Source organism: Eulemur rufifrons, chromosome 29, assembly GCF_041146395.1.
Source record: "Eulemur rufifrons isolate Redbay chromosome 29, OSU_ERuf_1, whole genome shotgun sequence".
Lineage (NCBI taxonomy): Eukaryota > Metazoa > Chordata > Mammalia > Primates > Lemuridae > Eulemur > Eulemur rufifrons.
This window is the reverse complement of record NC_091011.1, coordinates 6,332,330-6,358,791: the sequence shown is the minus strand read 5'-3', so window position 1 is coordinate 6,358,791 and position 26,462 is coordinate 6,332,330. Positions and strand designations below refer to the sequence as shown.

Genomic DNA, 26,462 nt, shown 5'->3' with positions numbered 1-26,462 from the left:
GCTCACCCACAAATGCACATGCACACTCCTCTCCCAGGCCCTCCCCAAAACAGAGCCTCGTAGTGCTTGGCAGCTCCCAGAGCTTTCCTTACAACAGCCTGCGAGGCAGACAGATGCTGTTGGTGGCACGGGACAGGCACTCCGCAAACGCTTGCTGACGGATGCCCGTGACGCACCCGGCCCCAGAGGAAGAGCCCAGAGACAGCAGCCCCTGCTCCCTGCTGCACAGCTGGTCCCACGGCTATCACCAGGGCTTAAAATGAAGGGCCCTCGCTATCACTGGGGCTGAAGTCCTCAGGAGCGTCCCTCCCGGTGAAGCTTGGGGACGCTTGTCCGTCCAGGTAGGCGGCAGCTGGAATCAGCAGGCCGTCCACAGCTGGCGAAATGGGTGGGCCCCAGGCACGTCCTGGCTCTCATTCAGGCCTCAGTTTCCTCAACGGTTAAAAAACAAGCAGCTTTTTTCGAGTGGCTCTCAGGTTTGGGTGCACAGCACAGGTGCCTGGCCCCACCGCAAGCTGGAGCTGCTGGCCTGGAGGCCCGTCTGGGAGCCACTGGACTGGGTGGCATCGGGTGCGCCCCAGCTCTAAGGCGCTCCTGCTCTGGCAATGTTTTGGAGAGAAAAACATTGTGTTCTCACTATTGCCGTTGCTGAAAGAACTTCACTGTCAGCTGGATGTGGCTAAAGTGCAACCTATGTGCTGTTTTACTTCGATTGTCTTCCTGGAGCTGATAACCCGTAACCTTAATGGAAGTGACTTAAGAGATCTTACAAGTACCTTCATCTCAACAACCAAAGTACTGCCCGTTCCCTTACCATATATTTCCTTATTAATACATCTGAACTAGTTTCTACCCCCTGAAACCTCCACAATATTCCCCAGATAAGTAATGAAAAGGAAGTCACCTTGCGGATATAAGCCTGCAGTCCTTTCACGCCATACATCCTAAAAACAAACCACATTTTCAAAGAGCGAAATCTTCGACCCAGGGGTAACTGCCAGTGCTGAAACAAAATATAAAACAGCGCATCAGCGAGGACTATATTAGCAGCAGGGTTCCTTTTTGACCCATCGGTTCACCTGCCTCTCCTGCAGGCAGCTGGTTCCTGGTGGCCCCCGCGCGCTGGCGGCCGTGACCGTCCTAGACACGGAGCCCCCATGATGTGAGCAGCTCCACAGCGCGGGGCTTTCTTTGCACAGGTCGGAGAGAGGTGAGGACAGACAGGGTCTGCTGAGCTGGGAGGCACAGCTGTTCATTGCTGTCACTCCGCAGATGTTTGTTCAGTGCACGCCATCGCCAGACCTGGGGTGCCGAGGGCCGGGGGTACCCAGCGAGGCGATCGTGGGGATGGGGGTGTCTCTCACTGGCGTCTCTGCCCGTGAGGAAGGTGCGTAAGGCTGACGCCCACACCCGCCTGCTGCCTGCCGCCCCTGACGTCCTGCACCATTTTCTAGAGCAATGTTGCTTCCGTTTCTGTGCCACTGATCACTGCGGAATGACCCCAAGACCCCCTCACCAGAAAACACGTGTGTCCGTGTGTTGGTCCTCCAAGAAGCTTTCCTTAATTTTCCCAGACTTTGCCCACTGACTGGCCCTCCACGTTCTGCGTGACTGTCCCCGATGGCTGGGAATGCCATGCAGCCGGTGGGAGAGGACAGGGCGAGGAGGGCAGGCCTTTGGGGAAGACAGCGAAGCAGCACTTCGCGGCTGTCTTGTAAATAATGATGTTCTATTTGAGCGTATAGAGGAAATATTGATGGTGACTCCTTCCGGCAGAGGAGAGCGGGGACGGGCTCCCCGCGGGGCTGGGGTGGTGCCGAGCAGTGAGGGAAACACCCCAAACCCACCGAGGCATCTGCCAGGGGACCCCCGTGGGCTGCCCAACCCAAGTCTGGCGCTGCCCTCGGCAGTAGGGCCGGCAGGCAGTTTTAAACAGTGAGTGTTGAGTGACCTCGTGGAAGTCGCTTCTGAACTGCGAGAGAAGCGGTGGGGCCCAGAGCGAGGGCTCTGCAGAAGCTTCTCAAGCTGAAAGGGGAACGCAGGGCCAATGTTTAGATGCAGAGCCGTTCAGTGTGGTTCCCCAACTTGACACCAGGCCTGTGCCAGGTGTATTGACCCATCATCTCATTTTAGCTTCCCAACGGCACTGCAAAAGGGGGCTTGGGTCTCACTTTGCTAGAGAGACACCAGGCACGGAGAGTGACTTGTCCAATGTCAATGAGCCAGAGTGTGGCAAAGCCTAAACCACACCCACATGCACACTGCTGACTTACTTAGCGACGCATCTGCAGGCTGAGATGTTCAGTAAAAATTAAGCTAACTTGCCTTAGGAAGAGAAGCAGCTCTCACCACCTAACTGACTTACTGACTAACTGGCTAACCAACAGCCAGGAAAGCAGTGGTCCCTGCCCTTGCTGAGCACAGTTGCTGCATTGCAAAATCATCCCCCCCCGACAGGTCAGCCTCCTAGAAATTAACATGTGATTTAAATCTAACATTTGGAAGAATACCAAGGTAAACTTAATTTCTGTGGTACTAGAGCGAAAACGCACACAGTTTAACTGAAGACTCACACAAATGTGGCTTAAAAATGCTGCCGTTACCTCTCCAGAGCCGAAGCAGGGCTGGGTCAGAGGCACACCCAGACCCCACACCCCTGCCCACGTGGTCCTTGGCGCCCGCGCCAGACCACAGTAGGTCTTGCCGGGAGGGTGGGCCTCACCTCCCACGAGGCTGTGGTTTCCCAGGGGACAGGGACTCCGTCTTGTTTGCCATTTTAGTCCCAGCCCCAAGCCCAGCACCTGGCCTGGCTCAGAGCAGGTGGCATATTGTTGACTGATGTGCTTAAATCATCAGGAGGGAAACCCGCCCACCCTCACGCACAGGTCCTGTCTTACAACTACGTTCAGCAAGTTCTTGTAACTTTTCTGGACCTCTGTGCCCTCACCTGTGAAATGGACATGATAAGGCCCACTTTGCCCCACCAGGGAAGCTGGAGGCCAAGGCTGCCCTCGCTACGTGTTCAGTCCGCTGTTCTCAACCAGAAACAACACAGAGTTCCTCTGCCAAACCTCGTTCCTGAACAACCTCCTCCTGGGGCCAAGACTCTGTCCTGTGCCCTCGTCCTCCGGTGGGTGGACAGTCGTGCCAGGGCCTGCTCGTTCCCTCCATCCCACACTAGGCCAGTTGCCCAGGTCGGCAGCCGAGCATCCGGGGTCTTGTCCCCAGCCTGGTGCCTGTGACAGCCCTAGGTTTGAGTTTCCAACCTCTTTGAACAAAACAAGGATGTCTGTGATATTCCTCTCTTCACTGCCTATGATATTCCTCCCTTCACCTACTGAGTCTGGTGAAGAGGCCGGGATCTGGGGGCATTTGCCCGGAATTCACTTTAAAAGAAGAAACCGTAACAGAGCCCTGGAGGTGCGAGTGAGCACATCAGACAGGGCAGAGGTTGCCGCATCCTGGCTAAGCAACCGCAAGGACCACGTGCCGGGAATATGGTCAGGGAGCTCTTGGGTTGTGGCAGAGGGGGAGCATCAGATGGGAGGTGGTGACACCTGTACCTGCGCCTGTGCCCACGAGACGGAAGGGGCAAAGCCAGGGTGAGACTGGTGCCTCAGGCCCTTTGCACAGCAGGCTCAGAGAGACTGGCTGTCACACTCACACCTGGCCGACTTGTGGCCTTGCCTGGTGGGCTGTCCTGCGTCTGTCCCTCTGTGACCACTGCTACTTTCTGGACATGGTGTGCCAGGGACTATGTCATGTGCACCTGTGCTCCAAGATAATTTCATCCTCTTCATTCAATCTTGCATAAAGTCCATGCGTGTGTCCGTTCTTCAGCCATGAAATGCGTGCTGAGAATACACGACATGCCATCCCTGCTCGCTCTAGGGACACCACCGCACGGAAGGCACCACTGTCCCGAGGGCCTCCCCAGCCAGGTGGACGTCGGCGGGGACAGGCTGCCGTCGGGCTTCACACCTGCCCGCACACAGCTCCCTTGAAACAGCAGGTGGGCCAGAGCAGGGCTGTCCCCATGCCGTGCCTGGGACTTCAGTCCTCAAGCATAACCAACGGCTGGAGGAGAAGCTGGAGTGTCAGAGGACCAGCTAAGGAGTTGCGACATTTTCCCTTAGGCCAGAAGCAGTGATTGCAGAAGAGCAGGTGTTTCAGGTGTTTCCAGAATGGTCGTCGGGGCCTGGGTGGTCTGTGCCTCGGTCTCCCTCGGTGGCCTGGGTGTCTGGGAGGGAGGTTTAGAGCCTTCCTCCGCTCTGAGTAGCTTCCAGAGCAGCACACAGTTCCTGGCTGGAAAGGGAGTGGCCAGTTCAGAGGCCGCCTCAACAGTCTGGGTGCGAGAGCTCCTGGTCTCACGCAGGGCCCGGGGGACGGGTGGGGACGTGCGGGGACGTGCCTGAGAGTAGAGCCGGAGCGTGGGGGGCTGATGCCTGATCTTTCCTTAACGGAGGCCAATGCCTTGCATTAAACTGGTAGAAACAACTGGTTGAAACATTAATAACGGAGAGACAAAAGCATTCTGAGGAACGTGGCACCCATCCACGCAAGGCACGTGGCGGACGCCGGGCCTTCTGGATTAGCAGTGGGGACGGGGCTCAGCCTTTTTTTCCTAAAGATGTCTAAGCTGAGGAGGAACCAAAGGTAAAGAAGACTAACGGGCATGAAGTTTTCGCGTCCTGTGCTAACTACCCCATTTTCAGTCTTACACACTACGAAGTAGCTCATCATAAGCAAGAAGCTGTACGTACAAGATGCCCACTGTGTAATTTAGGAAAGCAAGAAACCGTCATAGGGAAACAGTTAAATAATTACACTCCATACCGTGGAATTTCATGTCGCTTTCCCGTGCGTACTAAGGCAGCGGAGAGGCATGGGAGGCGCTGTGATTTTAGTGCCAGTGCCAGAAGCCAGCTGCGGTGCGGTGGCACAGCACGTGGCCAGGCTGAGAAGGGTCAGAGCAGGAGGGCGAGGAATCCACGCAGAGCTCACCGCTGTGCTGGGGCGGGGAGGGTCGGGTGATCTTGTCCTCAAACTGTTTTTAATATTATTGTCATATTTTCCCTTGAATAATAACTTTCTAAAAGATAAGCTGGATCCTGAGTAGGGATTTCACGTCAAAGCGTCAAACAGCGTAATTCATGGCCTTGCTGCCGTGCCCGTGCGCACCCCTGGCCTTGGTCCCTGATTGTGGAGTGGGTGGTGCCAGGCAAGCTTCGCCCGCACTGTCCTAGGACAGGCCTTGGTGGCTTGGGAAGGTGTCTTGTACCCTGCGCCTCCTGGCTCGCGGCTGTCGCGGGAAGAGGGAAGGTGGGGAGGGTATCTGATGGCTTTGAGGGCCAGTCCCTGCCGGCTCGTCATCCCCCGCTGCCGTGTGGCCCGGAAGCTCCCAGACACACCTCTGGCAGGAAACGGCAGCCCCTGCTGTGATGAGAGCCATTGCCCATCACGTCTGACCAGAAAAGAACTAGACACCGGTCCCCTCTTGATGGGTGACGGTGGCGAGCCAGCGGCCGCCCTTGCCCCTGCGCGCCACTCCCTGCTTGGGTTCCACTCTTTCGCTCAGCCTCCCGGCACTACTTCTGACACCAAATTGCTTTCCAGAATAAGGCTGGGACACGCCGGCATTTTCAAAGTATCTTTACTGCACACTTGTGGCAAATCGAAAAGGGAGAGAACTGAGGTGACTGGAGGCCAGGCTGCTGAGAGGACGTCCCCTTCTGAGCACTTCCTATGTCCTCTGACTTCCCATCCTCCCACGCCCTCTGCTGCCGCCCAGCGCACACGGCCCAGGACACAGGGGCTTCGCCATCTGCAAACAGCCCCTTCCTTTCAGCGAACCGGTGCAGAAGCTCCTTCCCCTTCCTAGGAGCACAGTCAGGGGCGGGGCCTCCTCACCTGAGACCTCCGATTTGTGGGGTCCACAGAGCTGCCCGCCACCTGGCAGGACCACCTCGTATTTCCCAGTGAGGACCCAGTTAGAAGGTGCCTGTCAGTGGGGCCTGGCCATGACAGTGAGAGAAGGCAGCAGGAGCTATGGCCATGGACGTCCCCAGCACCCTGTCACACCTTGGATCACAGTGCGAGACATGCCTCCCACTTACCCTGTAGTCAGTGATAAGCCCTGGAGAAAAGAGAAGGAAAAAGAAAAAAGAAACCATTAGACAGATTTGTTGCTCATACACTAATCCTTCTTACCTTCCAGGGAAATTTCTTGTGTCACTTAAACCACCCAGGGGCTGGGGCTGGTGTTCTCTGTGCCACTCTCCAGGGGTAACATATTTGAGGGGAGTCCCCTGAGAGCAGGATGCCCAAAACACAAACAGGAAATGCTAAGTTATTAATTGATGCCCATTAGCTTTGCTTTCTGCGGTTACACGAGCATGAAAATCTGAGATTTCATCTGGTGCCCAGTAGTAAGTCAGCATTCAGGTCATGCAAATCATTCATCGCTCATTCATTCATGCATGGCAAGGTGAATTTGTGATAAACAGAGTGAGTAGAATACTGGAAAAAGGAAGAGAATGAAACTCCTGACGGGGTTTTTGTCTCTGTTCGTGGATCTGGCACAGAGCAGGTCTCTGTGAATAGCTGTCGGGTCGGTTTCCCTATCTGCGCATCGGTTATGAAAACTGGCTGCCTGCACTTGAGTCCCCCTCACGCCTAAAGCAGTAACCCTGAGGATCACGGGGAGGGAAGAACCCTGTGTGAGGTCTCACAGACAGCAGCTTCTACCAGTGACACTGGGCAAGGAATCAGGTGAGAATTACGAGAATGTGCTGCAGTCCTGCTCCACGGATGGTGGAGAAGGGGGTCATGTGCTTTGGGAATCTGACCCACTAATGTAGGCTGGACAAGGCACGTAAATGTCCCCCGCTTCCCAGGTAACAGCAGCTGCAACATGGCCATAGCGGGCCCGCGCCGTGCTCAGCTGGGACAAACCCTCCCTCTAACACAAGCTACATCCACCCTGATAGACGGCTCTCCAAGCACTGCACAGGAGGACGACGTCATATTTACAAGAACATCTGGAGTCACGAGTTACTCCCTGACTGCCACCTGGCTGCCAGGAAAGAACAGCTGTTTTCTCAATTAAGATAAAAAATAGCAATGCTGGGAAGACAGGCAGGACCATCGGGCTCAACCCCCTATTTTACGAGTGACCTTGAGACAAAGGCCCAAAGCCACACAGTCTATCTCAACCCCTAACGAGGACTCTTTCCTTTACACCACTGGGCCTCTGGTTAGTCACGGGGTTGGTTAAACAAACATAACGTCAGCCCCAGAGTCCTCAGAAGTAACCTGACAGTGACTCATAGAAGCCAATGGAAGTAAAACAATAGCATTCAAAAGGGTACTTGGTATACAGTAGGCACTCCGTAAGAATAACCAGATGATGGTCATGAATGAAAATGAATGAATGACCATCCTTTTTACTTTCTATACGCACCTTCTGACATGGTAGTCACTAGCCACATGGGCTATTTAAATTTAAATTCAAGTAAATTAAGATGAAAAGAAATTAAAAATTTAGTTCTTCAGTGGACAAGCCACATTTCAAGTGCTCAGTAGCAGACGGACAGTGCAGAATGATAGAACATTCCCTTCCCTGCAGAAGATTCTACCAGACAGTGAACTGGAGACTTCCTGTAGCAGGGTTCAGATACGGTGGCGTCCACAGCCCAGCAACGTAATTAGGGAGCGTTCCAATCTGCCTCTCAGGGACCCTACTTCCTTATGGACTATTAAGAACTGGTTGAATTTAGGAGCTTTCTTGAATAATTGTTTACCATTAACGTAGAAAATGACGACCCTCTTAGCCAGCAATTTCTTACAGCAATGATTTTACTTACACCGTGGACTATTTAATAGGTCTTGGGTCCCTACTAAGTTTTTAAAACTTCATGAGATATAGTGGGGTGGGCAGCGTATAAATTTGTAAATGGCATAGAGCTAAAACACTAAAAGCAATAAATTCATAAAAGAAGACTGGTAAGAAATACAACAGTATATTAGCATTGTTTATATTTAGGTGGTGGGATTATGAGCATTTTCTGGGCCAGCGTTGACTCCTTTCTGTTTTCCAAATGTGCATCTTTAATAATAAAGAATATATCTGAAAAGCCCAAATAGCTACTGTGACCGTTTTCCCCCCAACCAGCATTAGCACAGAATTTTCTGTTACAAAAAAAAAAAAAAAAAGATTCCATTTATTTTTGTTCTAGTTCAATGCCTGCCACTAATTGGCCATATTCATCGCCCCACGTCCAATGAGACAACATAGGTAAAGTGTGAACCGACAACCGCGCGTTCCCTGCCATGGCCCCAGAGCAGCCTGTATCCCCCATGGTGCTTGAGGGCTGCCTGCCGGTCTGTGCCTGCTCTGGGCTTTGCAGGTGGCAGGAGGGACACGCCCACTGGTGTGTCAGCGGTGCCAGGTGCAGACGGCAGGTCTGCTCGCAAAACCGCCGAGTTGCGTGTCCGTCATCTTATTTTCTCTTCACTCACTGCCCCAACCTCGGTCATTTATTTTCCCCCCCTTGTATTGGTGGAAGGTGACGCACATCCTTTTTCGGAAAGACTAATGTCATTAGCAGTTACAGGTTCCCTTATCCGCAGGAGGCGCCCACACCCACACGGAAATCCCGTGGCTGAGACCTGCCCGGGCGCCGTCCCCCGCCCTCGGCCCCCCCCCACACTGAGCACCAGGCTCTCGGGGCCTCTGGAGCAGGAGCCTCCCCCAGGGGACGCGGCCCCTAAGGGACCCCACCACGGGGAAGGGGCTGCGAAGGCAAAACGCACAGGAACGCACAGCCCCCCCGCCACCACTGGGGCGCCTCCCTGGACGGAGTAGTCACCTGTGGCTCCTCGGCACCGCCAGGGCAGCGCTGAGGGGACGAGAGCAGAGAGAGGCTGGGAAGCAGCTTACCCGAGTCCTGATGGCTGTGCTTCAGGTAAACAGGGTCCATTTTAAAGGCTCCCGTTAAGTCTGTTCTTTTTTTCACCCTGGTTTTAGAGAACAAATGACAGGATAGTGACCAAGCACCTTAGACTGGACCACATTGCACCGTCTCCCCACATGGCTCAGATCAGGCACCTGCTCCCAGCCCCCCAACCCCCGCCGCCCTGAACCCCGCTCTGCCCCCACCGCGCCTCTGCTCTCCAGCTGCACCCTCTCCAGAGCGCCCAGCACCTGGGCAGGGCGTGTTGTAACCAAAAATGAATATTGGGTCTTTGCCCCTGTTGCTGGCACACAGCTCCTACAGCCCTTGGCATCTCCAAGTGATAAGAATGTCTTTTGTATGCACCTGAGATGACTGGCGGCTGGGGCCTCCTACACAGCTTCCAAAGCTGATTGGAGGGTTAGAACTTGCAGCCCCACCCCCATCTCCAGGGAGGGGAGAGGGGCTGAAGTTCCAGTCGGCCAGTGGTTTACTCCCTCTGCCTGCTTAATGAAAACTCCCTCAAAAACTCCCAAATGACAGGGTTTGGAGGGCTTCTGGGTCGGTAAACAGTCCCAGGTGTCAGGACGGTGGCGCACCCAGAGAAGGCATGGAACCTACCTGACCTGTCCCCACCCCACTCCCCCCACCAGCCCCATACCTTGCCCTATGCACCTCTTCATTTGTACCCTTTATAATAAACCTGCAAACATAAGTAAAATGCTTCCTTGAGTTCCCTGAGTTATTCTAGCAAATTATTGAACCTGGGGCAGAGATTGAGAGACTCTCTCCGCCCGGCTTTGCAGCCACGTGGGACATAAGTGTGGGTCTCCTAAGACCACTACCTAGGCTGGCATCTGAAGTAGGGGCAGTCTGGGGGGACTGAGCCCTAAACCTGTGGAGACTGATGCTGACTCTGGGTAGTGTCAGAGTAGAACTGGATTATAGGACCCCTGGCTGCTGTCTGCAGAGTGGAGAATCAGAGGTAGGAGGAGACCACACAGGTCAGCACCTGTTGTCCTGCGTCCAGGCCGGGCACAGTGCCTGGTGCCCGACAGCATCGGGAAGTGTGTGCTGGACACACACGGAGGTTAAAGAGCAGGAATGCAGAGATGCACCGTGCTGTGGACATGGGTCCTTGTCCACCCGTCTGTCCCAAGGAGCACTCACTGATAGCCACTGTGGGTAACTCGGGCCCCCGCTCTCACTGGGGCTGGAATTTGAAGGCCTGCGCTATATGGTAATTGCCGCTCCGCTTCATTTGGCAGTGTGGACACCATCTCAAAGCAATTTTGTGGCCAATAGTTTGCCCAAAGAAATATCAATCTGACAGTAGCTTAGGCTTGAAAACAAATAGTGTGAGAGTCCCTGAAAGATAAAACCCAGTGAGCATGAAATAGGATGCTAGGATGTGGCTTACCAATGAGGACCTGGGAGGGAAAGAGGCTAGATTTATTTATGAAAGATAATTGAGGCTTTATTTCTTTAAAGGGTTAAAAGACAGACTAGGTGGGTAGAAATAATAAGCTGTCTAGTGCATATTCTCACTGTGACCCGGGGATGTGTGAGAGAGTTCTGTGGCATCACAGGCATTTTATGAGGAGCCACTAGAGGGTTTCCTGTAGGTGTCTCTGTACTGGGGCAAGCTCTGAAAGAGAAGGGAGGAGGAGAGAGAAACGGTGTGAGAGCTATGGCTATTAGTGCAATTCTGCCCTTTTCCCGTGAAGATCACACTTCCCCTCCCCACTGACTCTCAGCCAGGATCTTCCAGCTGTTTTTTTAAATTTAAAAAAATATTATGCACCGTAAAAGCCATACAAAAAGGCATAAGGAATACTATCTCTATCTGCTGCTTGTGAAAGAAAACTTAAATCCTAAATAAAAGTTAAATCTTCCTGTGTGTCCCATCCCTCATTCTCCCTGCTCTGTGTAGGAGGCCACAAGGCTGAATTTGGGTTAATCCCTCCCACATAGTTCTTCAAAATTTTCTGCACAAATTCCTGAGCAATCTATAGTACTATTTTGCATGTTTTTTGGTTTTTGGCTTTTGGGCTGGAGTGCAGTGGCATCATTATAGCTCACTGCAGCCTCAAACTCTTGCCTCAGCCTGCTGAGTAGCTGGGACTACAGGCACACATCACCACCCCTGGCTAATTTTTCTATTTTTTGTAGAGACAGGGTCTCGCTCTTGCTCAGGCTGGTCTTGAACTCCTGGCCTCAAGGAGTCCTCCTGCCTGGGCCTCCCAGAGTGCTAGGATTACAGGTGTGAGCCACCGCACCCGGCCTATTTTGCATATTTCTAAACATACTGTAACATAAACTTAAGACATTTAAACATAAATGACATCATTCTCTGTGTATTTTTCTACAACTTGCTTTTTCTGCCAAAAATAGACTTGTGAGTTTCACACCCATTCATACATGCAGCTCTTGTTTTCTCTTGTTTTCACTACTTTGTCAGATTTTATTGCGTGCACGGATCCAATCCCTTCCTCCTCTTACTGTTTCCCAGTTATTATTAGACAACTACGCTACGGGGAGCAGTCCTGTGCACGTCTCCTGGCACCTCAGGGCAGAGGCACGTGTAGGATATACATCTACTTATGGACTCAGACAGGGCCAGGCATCAGGGTTGGAGGAAGGTGTCTACAACCTTACTTGACAGAAAGCACCAAATTAGTCTCCGCAACAGTTGTGTAGCATCAAAGCTCCTCTTGTTCCATACCCTGGCCAACATTTGGTATGGAGGGAATTTATTGTCAACAATCTGTAGTGTTTCATTGTGATTTCACTTTGCATTTCTGATTACTAATGAGACTGTGTAACTTTGCACTAGTAGGGCCATATCTGTTTCCTCTTTGGCAAGGAAATTTTTTTCATTTTTCTATTAGATGTCTTGTCATTGTCATTCTAGATTGTTACAATACTGTAAACATTAGTGATGCTAATTTGAATATATGTGGGTCTGTTTCTGGGCTCTGTCTTTGGATCTGCTCTACCATCTCGTGCCTGGGCTGGTAATACATTGATGCAATCTTTGCTGCTTTACGTATACATTGATATTTGATGGGGCAAGTTCTCCACCATATTCCTTTTCCACAAGTCTCTTGGCTACTTTTGGCCTGTGTAAGTATTATGCCATCCAGGATATTTATTAGAATTGCACTAAGCTCTGATATTGAATTTTCCCCTCCATGTAAATAACACATCACTTCATTTAGCTAGGACTTCTTTAAAGACTTACAAAATATTGTAGAATTCTCTTCATATAAATCTGAACAGGTTTTGATATATTTGCTCATAGTAACCATATCTTTTCTTGCTATTATAAAGATTAATTCATTTTTAAAAATTACAGGTTCTGTGTATTGTACATGTAAAAAAAAAATGCAACCTTAAAAAATGTTAGTACATAGAGACACTTGCTTTGTTCTGTGATTAATAATACTGTGAAGATTCTCTTTTTATTGCAGATGGTAACATCATCTGAGAATAATGGGAGTTTTGCATTTTCCATTCTAATCCTTTTCTTTTACTTCTTTATCTTTTCTTACTGTGCAGGTCAAGAGAGTACAATGTTGCACAGATGCGGTGATTATGGGAATCCTTATTTTTTCCTGATTTTAAAGGGAGTGCTTCTAATATTTCGCCATTAAGAAGAGGCTGACTAGAGCTTTTGGGTAGATATCTTTTATCAGATTAAGAAAGTTCTATTCTGTTGTTATTTTAATAAGACTTTTTGTCTTGTATGGGTGTTAAATTTTATCTAATGCTTTTTCTGCATTTAATGTGATGATAACTTTTTTTCCTGTGTGGCCAACATGGCAAATGACATTTTAAAATCTTCTAATAATAAACCACTCTGGCATATCTGGAATAAACACAACTTGGTCATGACATACTATGTTTTTTTAAGAAAACATCATTGGATTTTATTTGCTAATGTTTGACTTAGAATTTTTGCATTTAAGTTTGTGAGGTTGTTTTACAGTTTTTCTTTCTCAGTTTCTCATCTGGTTTTAGAATGAAAGTTACATTCACTTCCTGATGTAAGAGAGGGAGTTGCCGTCTTTGCTGTTCTCTGTGAATTCCATCTGATTATCCTGATAAATCCCCTGCAGTTTGGTGGAATATTTACTGTGATAAGAATTTAAATACGTCCGTTGTAAGAAAATTTAACTATTAGCACATTGTGTTAGCAACAAGATGTTTTAAGTTTTCTCTTTATTCTTGAGGCAGTTTTGGTAGTATGTTTTACTCTTGTTACTGCCTGCACGTATTTGTGGGCAAATCTTGGCACGATGTTGTTCATAGTGCTCCCTTACTGCTTTTTGAAATCTCTGCAGTATCTGTGGATACTTCTTATTTTCTACTACAGATACCGGTAACTTTCCTCTTTATTTCCAATCCATCTTTCCAGAGAGGGCTTGTTCACTTAGGCAGGCCAGGGGCCACATCCCTCAGCTGACCCTCTCCGCCATGTCTTTGTCTACTTCCTCACGTTGCTAATCTTCATTATTTTCCTCCTTTTAGTGCTTAGGGGTTTACTCTGTTGCTGTTTTCTAGTTAACATGGACACTTAGCTTAAGGTTTTCCGGCTTTCCGCTCTTCTGTCCAAGTCTGTCTCCACGTGCTACTTTAGCTGCCTGTCACTGGTTCTACTGAATCTTTATTTTTATCTAATTCTTAGTATTTCCAATTTCCCATCACACTTTATTCATCGACCATATTTCCAATACATCTGTGGTGGTTTCCTCTTCAATATTTAGGTACTAGCTTTATATTTCCTTGTGACATTTAATGGATATTATCAATAAGAGGAAGAATTTACTTAACTAAATAGATGTGCAAGTGCACACGCGTGCTCACGACACAGAGTAACGTCCTTCCACGGCGAGAGTCACCTGGCACTGCAGGGCCTCTGGGTGAGGACGGCCTCTCCTTGAGGCCACATTCCTGGGGGAGGAGGGGAGGAACCCCCATGCGGGGCTGCAAGCCTGGCTCCTTATGTTTTCTTTTTTAAAAGTCCACACTAGGTAGGGCTCACCAAACAAGAACTGGCATTGCCTCCTGGTGCCAAAAACAGCTAAAAGGATTTAAGATATTAAAGGGCTCCCAGACCAAAGTGCAAAGAAACCAAAAAGATATGTAGAAAATTGTCTACTGTTTTAACACAGGTTCTAGAATCAAGTCTCACCATTATTAGAGCAATTAAAACTCTTGCAAAGAAACTAAATTTTTAAACACTTTCTAATGTAACAGAAGTGTACAAATGCTATAAAACAATTTGTAATAAAATTTAATTTTGGTGAGAAAAAAAACCAAGCTTTTTTATGAAATGTAGGTAACATATGCCTTTGTTGTATATGGAATTTGAAACTTTCTTTGGAGATCTGATATTAAAGAGACATACAGCTCCGGGCAGAATGACTCACATTTACATATAAAAGATTCAAAATACCAAATGAGCAATAAAAAGCTTATGAACAAAATAATGAATTCATTATGAAAAGTGTTTACTGTGCTTGTACAGATTGCCAGTTTTAGAAACTTCAATTATCTTGTCCATTTCAATATTTAAAGAATATAACCAAAGCGTTTATGTTAAATTTTGGACCAACCATTGGTAAAATTTCATTAAACAAAAGAGAGGAACTTCTTATTTTAAGGAATACCAAAAAGCCAGTGAGAGCAATAAAAAAAAATTCATTTAAGTGTTGTTTGTCGTATCAGTGAAATTTTAAAAGACACTGTAAAAAATTCCTCACCTAGGATCATTTGTTTGCTCGGTTTAAACTCCTCATTGTTGTTCTTGTTGTTTTAGAAACAGGGTCTCACTCTGTCTCCCAGGCTGGAGTGCAGTGGCACCATCACAGCTCACTGCAGCCTTGAACTCCTGGGCTCAAGCCATCTTCCTGCATGCACCATCACACCTGGCTAATTTTTTTATTTTTTGTAGAGATGAGAGTCTTGCTTTGTTGTCCAGGCTGGTCTTGAATTCTTGGCCTCAAGCAATCCTCCCACCTCAGTCTCCCAAAGTGCTGGGATTACAGGCATGAGCCACCGTGCCAGGCCCTGCTTGGTTTAAACTCTTAGGAATGTGGAGGGATGCCTGCCCTTCTCTGAATTCTGGTTCTTACAAGCATCCTCATTATCTGTATTCTATTGTATTATGGCAGATCACATTACTCTTACACTGTTAAAATATTTGTGTTTGTCCCATGATATTAAGGACAGTGCAAAAAAGGCCTCTGAATAGATTCTCAGCCTCCCTTCTCCCAACTCCCTGTGTACCACGAGGCGCTGTCTCTCCTGACCCCCTCTGCAAACAGGCAGGGGAACCACCCGCGGGGCATGCTCAGCGAACCCACCTCTCGGGTGGGCAGGGGAATAGAGGAAGGGGATGCCGTGGTCCCACTATTTGCCTTCTGCCTTAGCGCTACATCCTGGGCTAAAATTCAGGACTATTTTCAGTACTTAGAGAGAAAATGGGTCAATGACAGCTTGAACAGAAGTGGAAATAGAAATGGAGCCTGATTTTGGCTCATTTACAAAAAAAAAACAGCCTTCATTCTCCCATTTCATGTATATCCGTAAGGAATGATCCCAACATGTTCCACGTGCAGGCTTTTGTTTGTGTGTGTGTTTGTGAACTGTGTTGCTTTGTGTCACACACTCTTAGTCTGCATACTGCGAGTGAGATACAGAATTCCCTCTGCCTCTTTTTACTTAGCACTAGATTTTAAGACTTCACCCATATTGCCATTGAACACTGCATCTGTGGCTGTGGCTTTGGCACAGATAACTGTGCCCTCACACAAACCAACCAAACGGCTCGAACTGCAGCTTCCCGATCTGGAGAGTAGGGGTAACAGCCCCTAGGCCAGGGGAGCTGCTGGGAGGGTCAGACGAGCATGTTACCGGCCAGATCCTGCCCCCCGATATGATACATTTGTGTGTTGCAGTCCCAACTGCCAGGACATCAGAATGTGACTGTATTTGGAAACAGGGCCTTTAAAGAGATAATTTAGTTGAAGTCATACGATGGGGACCCAATCCAATCGGACTAGTGTCTTGATGAGAAGAACGAACATGGACGAGAGACACGCCAGGGAAGATGGCCGTCCACAGCCAGGAGAGCGGGCTCCGGGGAGCCCAGCCTGCCCCTCCTGGATCCTGGACTGCCGGCCTCCGGGACTGTGAGAGAACAACACCTCTGTTGTTTAGGCCCCCAAGTGTGTGACACTTTGTCATGGCGGCCCTAGCAGATTAACACACGCACAGGCCCCCAGCAGTCAAGATTAGCAATTTCTATGTTGAAACACAAATGCTTCAAAGTCAAATTCCATCAATCAATATCCATGCTGTTTTCATGGTGTCATGGAACAAAACCTTTCCCAAGTACACAGCATCTCACCAAAATCCTTGACCATTGTTCTGCCCGGAACCCACCAGCTCAGGAGAGAAAGAGCACAAAACCCAAAGGAGGTAGGAAGCAAACTTTCCAACACCGAGAGCACTCTTGGTCTTAGGGCCTATGTTTAATTGTTTCTGCAGACTAATCACTCTGCCCTTTCTCCCTTCTCCAAATGGCATGGCCTCGCCCCTGTGCTTCCTGCCTGTCTTCTTCTTTGACTACCACGCTGTCAAATTTCTCTTTACAGGCCGGTGCCTGAACTGAACACGGAATGCCAGGGAGGGTCTGCCCGAGACAGATGGAAACACAGCCTTCTGCTCGAGTTACATCTGCTTTGGCGTGTCTGAGGCAGCCTAGGGTCACATCAGCTCCAGCGACAGGCACGTCACAGCCCAGGAAGGGTTCACATCTTTCTCACCGTGTCACTGACAAAGCATGTTTTCTCTCAGCCTTAACATTTGCACTTGTAGTCTGGACCCGAGGGCAGGACGCCGCGTGTATCACACTCCTTATATTATGTCAATCTTTGCGTCAAAGACCGGTGGTCCAAAATATTTCTGGTCCCTGATAGCTTCAGTTTCTGAATGGGAGTGTGGCAATGTCTGTGCCCTCACAGGCCTGCACAGGGTCCCGAGCGCCACAGTGAGATAAGGGCCTTCAAGGGCGCCTGCCCCCATCAGCACCCACTAAGCAGCTGTTGCTGATGCTGTTCCGCAGGACCTCCTGGCACGGGACAGCCCCTGCTCCCGTCAGCCCCGCCCAGCAGCACCTCACGCCCACAGCCCTGACAGCTGCCGTGGTTCTGGGGCTCACTGTGTGGAATGCTACTGGCGTCTGAGGACACCCAGCCCCCTGCAAAACAGAAGGCATCCAGGCAGAGCCCTTGTTCCGCTGAGCCCCTGCTGACCCTCTGCCTGGGCCTTTTGAACCCCAGCTCCCTAGAGAGTTTTCCCAAACGACCAAATATCTCAGCAGAAAGAGACCATATTCCAATCAAAATTAAGTCTTGAAAAAAGGGACTTTAGATACACTGTATCAACTGTCATCACTGTGTTCCACTTTAGGAAAAGTAGTATAACAACTTCAAGAATACAAAAGGATACTGACATGCGTAACAGCTGCAGCTTTTATAAATCTTTGTATTTCAGACAAAATGAAGCCTGAAATGCCCACATACTAATTAGTTTTAAAATCACGTATCAGAAGTTTGGGAACACAAATGACCAAAAAAAATTTGATGAACAAGAGTAAAAAGTAAAAAACTGTAAATGTGGTTTGCCTTTAAATAAACTAGTAAAAAGGCAAACTGATTGTTTGTATACCTTACAAAATTTGTGCAAAGCCTCCTGGCTTTATAATTGATTAATCAACTTCTTACTCTAAAATGTTTGGAGGGACTAGTCTCTAGCGTCACCCTAATACTCCCCATCAGCACAATTTCTTTAGACATCATGTATGTGATATAATACCATCCACCTTAATTTCTGAGTTCTTTTCCTTACTCTAAATATTACCAAGGCATTATGGCACTGTTATTAAGAATTTCCAGGGAAATTCTTAGGAAACAGGGTTGCTGTATTTTTCCTTAGCAAATGCTTTTTGGCATTTAGACTCAGATTGCTTAAACTGAGTATTAGACTAAGACTGATTGAGAATCCAAGAATAAAAACACAGAAGCGACTGAATTAAAAGTATGTACCGAAATTTCCTTGCATTTGTTTTCTGTTAATACTAGATAAATCAAATTACAGATCGTCTCTTTCAGCCTTCCCTTTTCTTATGCCAGGATGTCACAGTCATGTTCTAGATAGAAGTTTCCAGCCAGGGTAAGATTTAGCAAGAATTCTATCCACAGTGCAGAATCCGAAGCAAGCAGTGAGCTGAGTGACTAGATGTGCCCCTTCGGCTCTGGCACCTTCTCCCTGCCAGCTTCCTTTCGGAAAGGCCATCAGCTCGGAAGAGCAGTGGGGACAGGCCACCGGCATCTCACGAACAGGGAAACTTACCACATGGCAGAGCAGTCAAAATTCACCAGAAGCCATTTGTGGGGATTGAAGTTGAATGAATCTGCAAACTGCCAAGGAACAAGAACAGCAAAAAGAAAACATTTTAGTCATAAATGTTTAGTTATGAAACAAGACCTCATACATATCAATTAAAAGTTTATATCCCCAAATGAAAAGCACTTTCAAATTTGCAGAGTCTAAAGTGACACAAAATATATCCGTATTATGTTTCAAACTACTGGAATGTTTGGAATAATCAGAATTTTAGTTTACAAGTACAACACCCAGAAATTGTGCTGATTTGGCCTGTGAAATATTTTTACACCTGCAGTTCCTTCAATTTCGTAAACTAGCGAAGTTCTGAGAATATATGTGTCACCATAAACAACGAGAAAGTGAAAACTTCATAACTAATACAGTAATTAGGGATCAACCCAGTATTCATTTACTTGATTGGCTCTTTTGCCAGCACTACCGTAACATACCTGCAACTCTCCCCGTTTACCTAAATATTTGCTTCTTTATTTTTAAAGCCAATATCCAAGTTCATTGTATTCCTAACAGCTACAGGTCCCCTGGCTGGACGGTCCTGGGCAACAAGTGCAAACAGCGGCTCCAGCTACGAGCATCAATGTCAGCTGCTACCATGTTTTCAAGGAGAAAAATCAGAGACTCCAATTACCAAGAATAGTCAAGGAGGACAGCCTGCATTGTCACTGAGCTGTCACAAATGGTGCTTCCTTTATCTTTCAAAATGCAGGCCCTGGTTTGTCATCTGAGCAAGAACTGGGTCCACCTGCAGGGCCAGGGATTGGCCACATGCTAAACCCAAAACTGAAGCAGAAATAAAGGCAGCTGCCATTGCAAGGCCCCAGATTCTGGTCGAATCTGCTCCTGGGAAACTTTTCAGTCCTTTCAAGGCTTTCGGGCACCTCTTCTCTATTAGGTTCCAGGGAGTGCACTGAAAAGGCAGCAAAGGCTTAAGGACCCCAGCCTGCGTCCCCAGGGGGACATTTGGCCAGTGACCGCAACCTGCCTCGTTCACCGGCTCTGGAGGTGCAGATTCATTTCCTTCCAGGTTTCAATAATAGTAATTTTGAGTAAGAGACAGGAAATTACAGCCAGTTTCATTTGCTGATAAAAGGAGACAAAACGTTAAAGAGGAGCTTTGTTTGCTGGGGATTTTATTAGTTCTCTCCTGTGGGGCTGATCTGTTTAAGCTTCTTTCATTGCCCCACAGTGCTGTTTTCCTCCTGCGGACAGAGAGAAAGGCTCTTATCTCCCAGGGCAGGGCCACGACAGGATATTGCAGCCCCTTATCTGGCCCGGGAGCAGCAGCAGCCCTCAGCCCCGCAAGGAAAGAGAGGCGGCAGCAATAACGGAGGAAAAATTGGAATGACTCATTGTCGGCATGAAACACCGTCTGCTGCCGATAGGATCGAGCTGGATCTAGCTGCAGTGCCTGCCGCCGTGGTGGTCTGACAGTTACGCACCTTCTGTGCAAGGTGAAACCACAGGTTGAGTAGTGGTAGGAGAAGATCCCAAAACCCTAAACCTGATGCCTGGAGGTAGAAAAGGGCATCTAGCCCAGCCAAGCCTTGGGGAGAGACACATAAATAAATCCCAGATGAACACTAGCCTTTCCTCACTTGAAACTGTCCAGGGACAGGCATTTCAAGTGATATGTATTGTCTCCACAATAAAAGGTATTTATATGGAATAGAGATTTATCCATTTCCCAGCACCAAACGCCCACCAAGCTAGCTGTCAGCAGTGAACTGTGGAGCGCTGGGTATCAGCATCGCATTGTCAGAACTTCCCGCCCACTACACCCCGTCTCCAGCACTTACAAAGGCCTCTGGCAGCTCCATGTCCCTGCGAGGACCCATCTGATTCCTAGCACATACTAAGTACTCGATCAGTAATTATCGAATGAACGAATGTGATGGAGATATAAACCAGAATGCTACTTTATTCACTGGTAATAAGGGGCAATTCTTTTCAAAGATGGGACCATTTGTATGCTACACCTCTGACACGCACTTTTCTAGTGTTACAGCAATATGAGAATTCAAAGCAGGAATTAGAAAATTGATTGGCAAGCCTGACGTGAGCAGAGAAAGGTTTTGAGGAAGTTTCTCCAAGTCACAGCAAAAAATAATAAAAGCATCTAATGCATGCTCAGTACTTACTGTGTGCCAGACACTGTTTTTAAGCCCTTTAAATGTGATTAACCCACCTACTTCTTACGACAATCCTACAAAGGCGGTATCAGTATGAAATCCATTTTATGAGGCATAAGGAGGAGGCTATCTAACCTGCCCAAGGGTGCACAGCTAGTCCTAGGGGTAAATCTGGGATTTGAGCCAAGGAATCTAAGGCCAAAGACCGTGCCTTTCATCCTGCACCGCATATGGGTGAGGTCCCACGAAGCCCCCGCCCCTAAGCAGAAGGCATTTCTTCCTTGGCTGATGCCCTGGCTCCTTCCCCTGGACACTGCCGAAGACTGCCTCTCGGGACCGTTTATGGCGTTTATATCTGAGTTCCTGGGGAGGAGAGACTTCCTGCACTATGAGCTGCCACCAGCAGTCAACTCCTGCTGGGGTCTGAAATAACACATCACAGCACAGCTGTGGGCTGTTTCTTTGTGTTAAGTCTGGACCATCTTCATTCTACAGCTCTTTAGAGAAGCAAAGCGTTAGTCAATAATTATGATTGCTGTTTCTCAACAGAGGCAGGGGCTTCACGTCGCATTACAAGCCACATTTTACGATTTCAGAGGAGCATTTAAATGCATTGGTGGCGGCTCATTCAATATTGGTTAAAGTGACTATCACCTTCAGATGTGTGGCCAGAACAGGACTATCACACTGAACCAGATTGTATGGAATTTAAAATCGGTATTTTAAATTACCCTTTGAGCTGAAATGTATTAAGATCTTATTTTGTCCCTAAATATTTTCCCACACTTTGATAAGCTAAAATCTATCCTGTCATGACAACCCTGTCCAGGATTTGTGTAGACTGAAAAAACAGCTGCAAACGTCAGGGGTTGTTCCAGAAGGCAGCTTGTGTGGCCAGGGAAGGTTCTCAGCCCTTGCTCTGAGGAAGTATAATCTCCAATAATCCCTGGAGTTAGTTCAAAAATAATTTTCCTGAAACCTCAGTAGCAAGAAACTGAAGTCATTGATAACAGAGCACGCTAAAAAAAATGGCCGTATTGAAGAGCGAAGAGCACGCCTACCTCCACTCCGTTCAGAAGAGGCCGGAACTCGGGGCAGATGAAGGCGCTGCCCGCGTAGGCAGCGTCAATGTGCAGCCACATGTCCTCCTTGTTGCCTAAAGTGCAGACGCAGCGAGTGAGTTCTCAGAGGGCGCCCTGGCACGTGAGTCTGAGCTGCCCCCACGTCCTTCCCGCCTGTGGCGTAGCTGTAGCACTTGTCGAACTGACACTGGGCTCTAGGAGGCCCCTCGGCCCTGCAGGCAACGAGCTGAGGGCAGAGCCGGGCGTTCCTGGCCGCAGACGCGCACCAGGTGCTCGGGGGCCTGGCATCCTTGCACCCCTTGGTTTTCAAGCCCGAACCTCACTGCTCAGCTTGGCTCTTGGGGACCAGTGTCCCCTGACCCTGGGCTCACCCACCCACATTTTACTCCAGTGGCACTGCCATTTGCTGTCCTCCCCCACGTCACCCACCGGGGATTTCCTGCCTGGACTCCCCTTGCTAACCACTCTCACGTCCTCCCCACAAGTGTCACCTGAGGCAGGACGTGGACACAGGCCACCCTGGCCCTGTGTGCCCCGCTCCATCCCCACAGGGACGCTAAGTCATTCACTTCCCACGGCCTTCAGCCATCCTCCGCCCGCTTGGTGACCGGGTGTCTGTTTCCCACTGTAGCAGGACAGCCGCGGCCAGGCCCCCTCCTGCTCCGTGTCCCCAGTGCAGACACTCCAGGGCGCGACTCCCGTCCGCAGCCGCCCACCGGCCGTGGGCCCACACCTGCCTCCCCCAGCCTCGTCCTCCCCAGAGGCGAGATGGAGATGAACACGGTGCCCGGAACCTCGAGGGATAAACGGGGCAGTAGGCGCAATGTGCCTATCAGGACACCCAGCGCAAAGTCCTCGAGGAATAAATGCGACTTGCGCGGCTGGTCCCGCCCTCGGCACCAGCACAGCCATGAAATAGATAAGGGTGCAGGATGACAGAGAGGACACAGACCACCCTGCCCCTCACAGGGAGGGGTGCTGGTGTCAGGGCACGGCATCATAGGTGTCAGGTGTCATAGTGTCACCTGCGTCTGCAGGGATCGGTGGGTCCATCACTGGCTTTGGTCAGTGTGCAGTGGGGCGCGGTGCCTCTCTGCGGCCTCCTTGGTGAGGGCGCTAATCCCAGTGCTGAGGACTCCACCCCAGGACTGACCACCTCCCAAAGGCCCCACCTCCTACTACCATCGCTTAGCTTAGGTTCCAGCACACGGAGTTGGGGGACACAAACGTTCGGACCACAGCCAGCACGAAACTGTGTGCCTCTCCTACGAGGGAGCCCGAGGTTCCTGTTGGCCTGGCGGCATGTCTGAGCTATGGCAGTGATGGCCATCTCGTCACCGCCCCGTGACTCTCCAGAGAGACGCTGCCTGTCATCCTAAGACCCGGGCTCTTCCTGGCTGGCTGCCACAGCACGTGGGGTCATGCAAGTGCCAGGAGAGGCTGATTCTGGGGGAGGTGGCACCTCCACCTGCAAACCTTGCTTCGGGGCCACCTGCTCCCGGATCTCTGGCCTCCTGTTCCCTGGCAGGGCGGCATCTGAGTCCTCAGGACACATTTGATTTTGGTGAAATGTGTCCTGAGGGCTTTAATCCTGAAGATCCAAGGGAGTCAGAGCTTTGAAATGCCGTCATGTCTGTCACCAGCAGTGGCCCTGCGGGGGCCGCTGTTCCCTCCACGCTTGTCGTTGGCCTAACACTCCCACAGAAGGGCGCTCAGATGACCACCAGGAGTGGGCTCCGCAGAGGCTTCTCTCGTTCCCACCGGGAAGCAAAGAGTCCTTGGCACCACCTCTGTGCTCCGCACCTCCTATGTGACAGTGCACTCTGCCCTCTGGCCCCTCGGGCACAGGCGCCCTGCTGGGCGTCAGGCGGACACAGAGACCCTCAGCCAGAGCTGGGGGAATTGCAGGCACCGGGGAACATCCAGCACTGAGGGAAGGCTGCCAGCCTCCTGCTGCCGGGCCTGAGTCCTTACGAGGCTCCCTTGGAACCTAGTGGCCAGGCCTGGCTGCCCCTCCAGCCACACAGCCCCTCCCAGCCATCCTGGGGACGCAGGACGCGGCTGTGGCTGCCCGCCCTGCCCTGCGCCGTCCTCCCCACTCCCTGAGACGGCCTCTCCCGCTCAGCCAGGACCCCTGTCCTCAGTTCTCCCACGTTCTCGCCTGGCACCTAACTGACTTCAATTATCCACTTTTTGCATCTCATCCTCTTCTCAGCACAGCCTGCCAGACAACCGATCCGTCCAAGCGGACCAATTTAAACAGCCTCTCTGGTGAATCATTTTAAAAGCACTAAAAAGAAAATGTCTTTCCTAAGGCAGCAATTTGAGAAAAACTTCTTCTGGTGTGTTTTGTTTTTCAGATGATGGTGGGTAAATAATTTATATGAATTATTTTAATAGATTATTCTAATCCTACTATAGATTAAGGTCGGCTCATGATCCCAGAATAGCCCTGTCTGGAGTGGAAGAACGTAAATATCTGGTGACAGGCAAAGGGTATCGGACAAGAGAACAGGTGGGACGGTGCTGACTTAATTGTTAAGCACTAATGACAGTAATATTACCATCAATAAAAATATAATTGTCACAGTTTTGACCATCGACCTCTGTCTAAACTTTGGCAATGAACAAAAGGGTTTTGGTGTTGGCCCAGGTCACCTCCTTTGCGCAGCCCCAGAAGCAAGTTCTGTGTTGAGAACAAACCAATCACAAATCCAGCTTTGCCTGCAGCCCGCACAGGGAGCCCCAGGACAGCAGGACACCTGAGCTGGACCTGTCCAGGGGACTGTGACCTGCAGGTGCCACTGCTGGCTGTCATCGCCTTGGGCCAGCGGGCAGCCAGAGCTGGGCTCCAGGGACAGCGTGGGCTCTGTCCAGCAGAAGACCTCAGCCCTCTAAATCCAGTGGCCCTGGGGAATTACATCAGCCGGCCACTAGCCAGGACATTCAGTTCTTAGCCTGACATCTGAGTCAGAGGACGCCAAGTTGCTTGGCTGAGTTGATGACGGTTCACGGCTAATGAGGCCAACACCGAGGCCGCAGTTCTGATTGGCCGGTTCTGCCCCATCTCTCCAGCCCCGGGCCAGGCATGACTGGCTGCAGCCAGTTGTCCTTCCAGATGTCTGCCACAGGTCATAAATGGCAGGGCAAAAACCTGTGCCAACAGGCAAATCCATGCACTCCCAACTTCCTCTCTCTTTTCTTTTGAGACGGGATCTCATCTCAGTTCTCATGGCCGATTACCAGTGTCGCCTTCCTTGTGGCATAGCAATACGCTCTACCTTTGGGATAGCACATTTTCCGTGCAGGAACTTGTCCTATGAACAATCCTGTGAGGGGAACATTGTTATTTTAAATTACAAGTGTTGCTTTTTCTCTCCATCTTACAGATGGAGCAAATGCAGCTCAGAATTTAAGGCTCTCAGCTTTCAGGGCTGGGCTTGGGCTGGACCATAGCTCGTCTGTCCCCTACGCCATGAGTAGCTTGCGTCAGGGCACCTCGATAACTGCCCTCCCCAGCTACCGACCACAAGGCGGGAGCCCGAGGGCCCAGGCAAGGAGGACCCACTCCTCTGATGGGACCACGGCCCAGTCCTGGGTCAGCAGCAGTGAGGCTTGTGCTTGGCTTCGGCAGGCTGAGTTTGAAGACAACTGCGGGCAGGCAACGTGGTCTCTGGCACAGGCCCCCGGCGTGTGGTCTGAGGGCCTGACTCAGGCAGCTCCCCTGGAACGGAGCCATTGGAGCATTCACATCCTCCAGGGACAGTGTCCCTGTCCAGGGGAGAGCCCTCCCGCCCACAGGACAGCTCCAAGGCCTGCAGCGGCCCCAGAGTCACGTCTAAGGTGAAACGTTAGAAACAGCTGCCTACGCATGTGTCACCTTTTGACAACACGGAATTCTAGTCTAGATGAGAAAACCTAAAGGCTCTGCCTGAGAGAAAGAGAGATGAGAGGGACCCAGGAAAGCATCTGAAGCACAAAGTATTCTTTGGAGAAATCTAGTTTTATCATATTGATTTGCTAAATTGTATTAAGCAATGGACTTAACTATTAATGCATTCAGTAATTCCAAAAAGGCTAAAAATGGATATGCCAAAAGATTAACTTCAAGCATGGATGATTCTCATGTCATGTACTATATGACCTTCATGTGAGGGTTGTTGCACTAAGATTTTACAGAGTTTATTTTCCTTAACAGGGACAACAGAGCCTGCAATTTTATGTCATCATTCCATTGCTTGGAATATTTTTCTCACAAATAGCGCTCAGCTCTTGTCCAATTAGCCCAAATTCTGAATGTGTGGAGCTCAAACTGCTGAGGTTTGTGTTATTGCAAATGCAAGAAGAGTTTGACAAATCATCATCATATGAACTTAACGACAAGGGAGCCCACGAGCAGGGTCTGCTAGATTTCCCATACACTGAGAGTGTTTTCCACAGAGCGAATTGAATCAGATACTTACAGAGAGGGCCCACTTCTAAGAGGTTGTCAAAGGAGCAGCAGGATGTGGTCCCCAGCGTAGCAACCACCTGGAGAGTAAAAAGCAGACAGCCTCTTAGCCCCGGGCAAGTCATTGCTGCAACCTCCACACGCACAACTGCTGCCCCGGGCTCTACCCACGGTGGTGAATGGGGTGCTCTGTGAATGTGTGCTAAATGCAGACGTAAACCCACAGATGCACATTTAATCTTGGGGTGAAAGCATCCTAACAGATTAAGAGAAAAACATTTGCAGAAAAAAATAAAGCTGTGAGGTCAGAAATGGAATTTGCCATGGTTGGTGTCTTGGGGACCAAAGGAAGCACTGGGCTCTCTGGACA

At 49.7% G+C, this 26,462-nt stretch overlaps 1 protein-coding gene across 2 annotated transcripts in view; it reads right to left on the bottom strand.

Annotated features, from left to right (window-relative positions):
• Positions 1-26,462, bottom strand: part of DDC (dopa decarboxylase) — a 77,034-nt gene that overhangs the window by 5,899 nt on the left and 44,673 nt on the right. For both annotated transcript variants that reach the window (XM_069462553.1, XM_069462554.1), the window contains 6 exons: positions 26,106-26,172; positions 21,622-21,716; positions 18,378-18,445; positions 8,942-9,018; positions 6,117-6,136; positions 905-1,003 (listed from right to left, as the gene is read on the bottom strand). In XM_069462553.1, the coding sequence (XP_069318654.1) occupies positions 905-1,003; positions 6,117-6,136; positions 8,942-9,018; positions 18,378-18,445; positions 21,622-21,716; positions 26,106-26,172 (426 nt within the window). The remainder of the gene's footprint in view (positions 1-904; positions 1,004-6,116; positions 6,137-8,941; positions 9,019-18,377; positions 18,446-21,621; positions 21,717-26,105; positions 26,173-26,462) is intronic.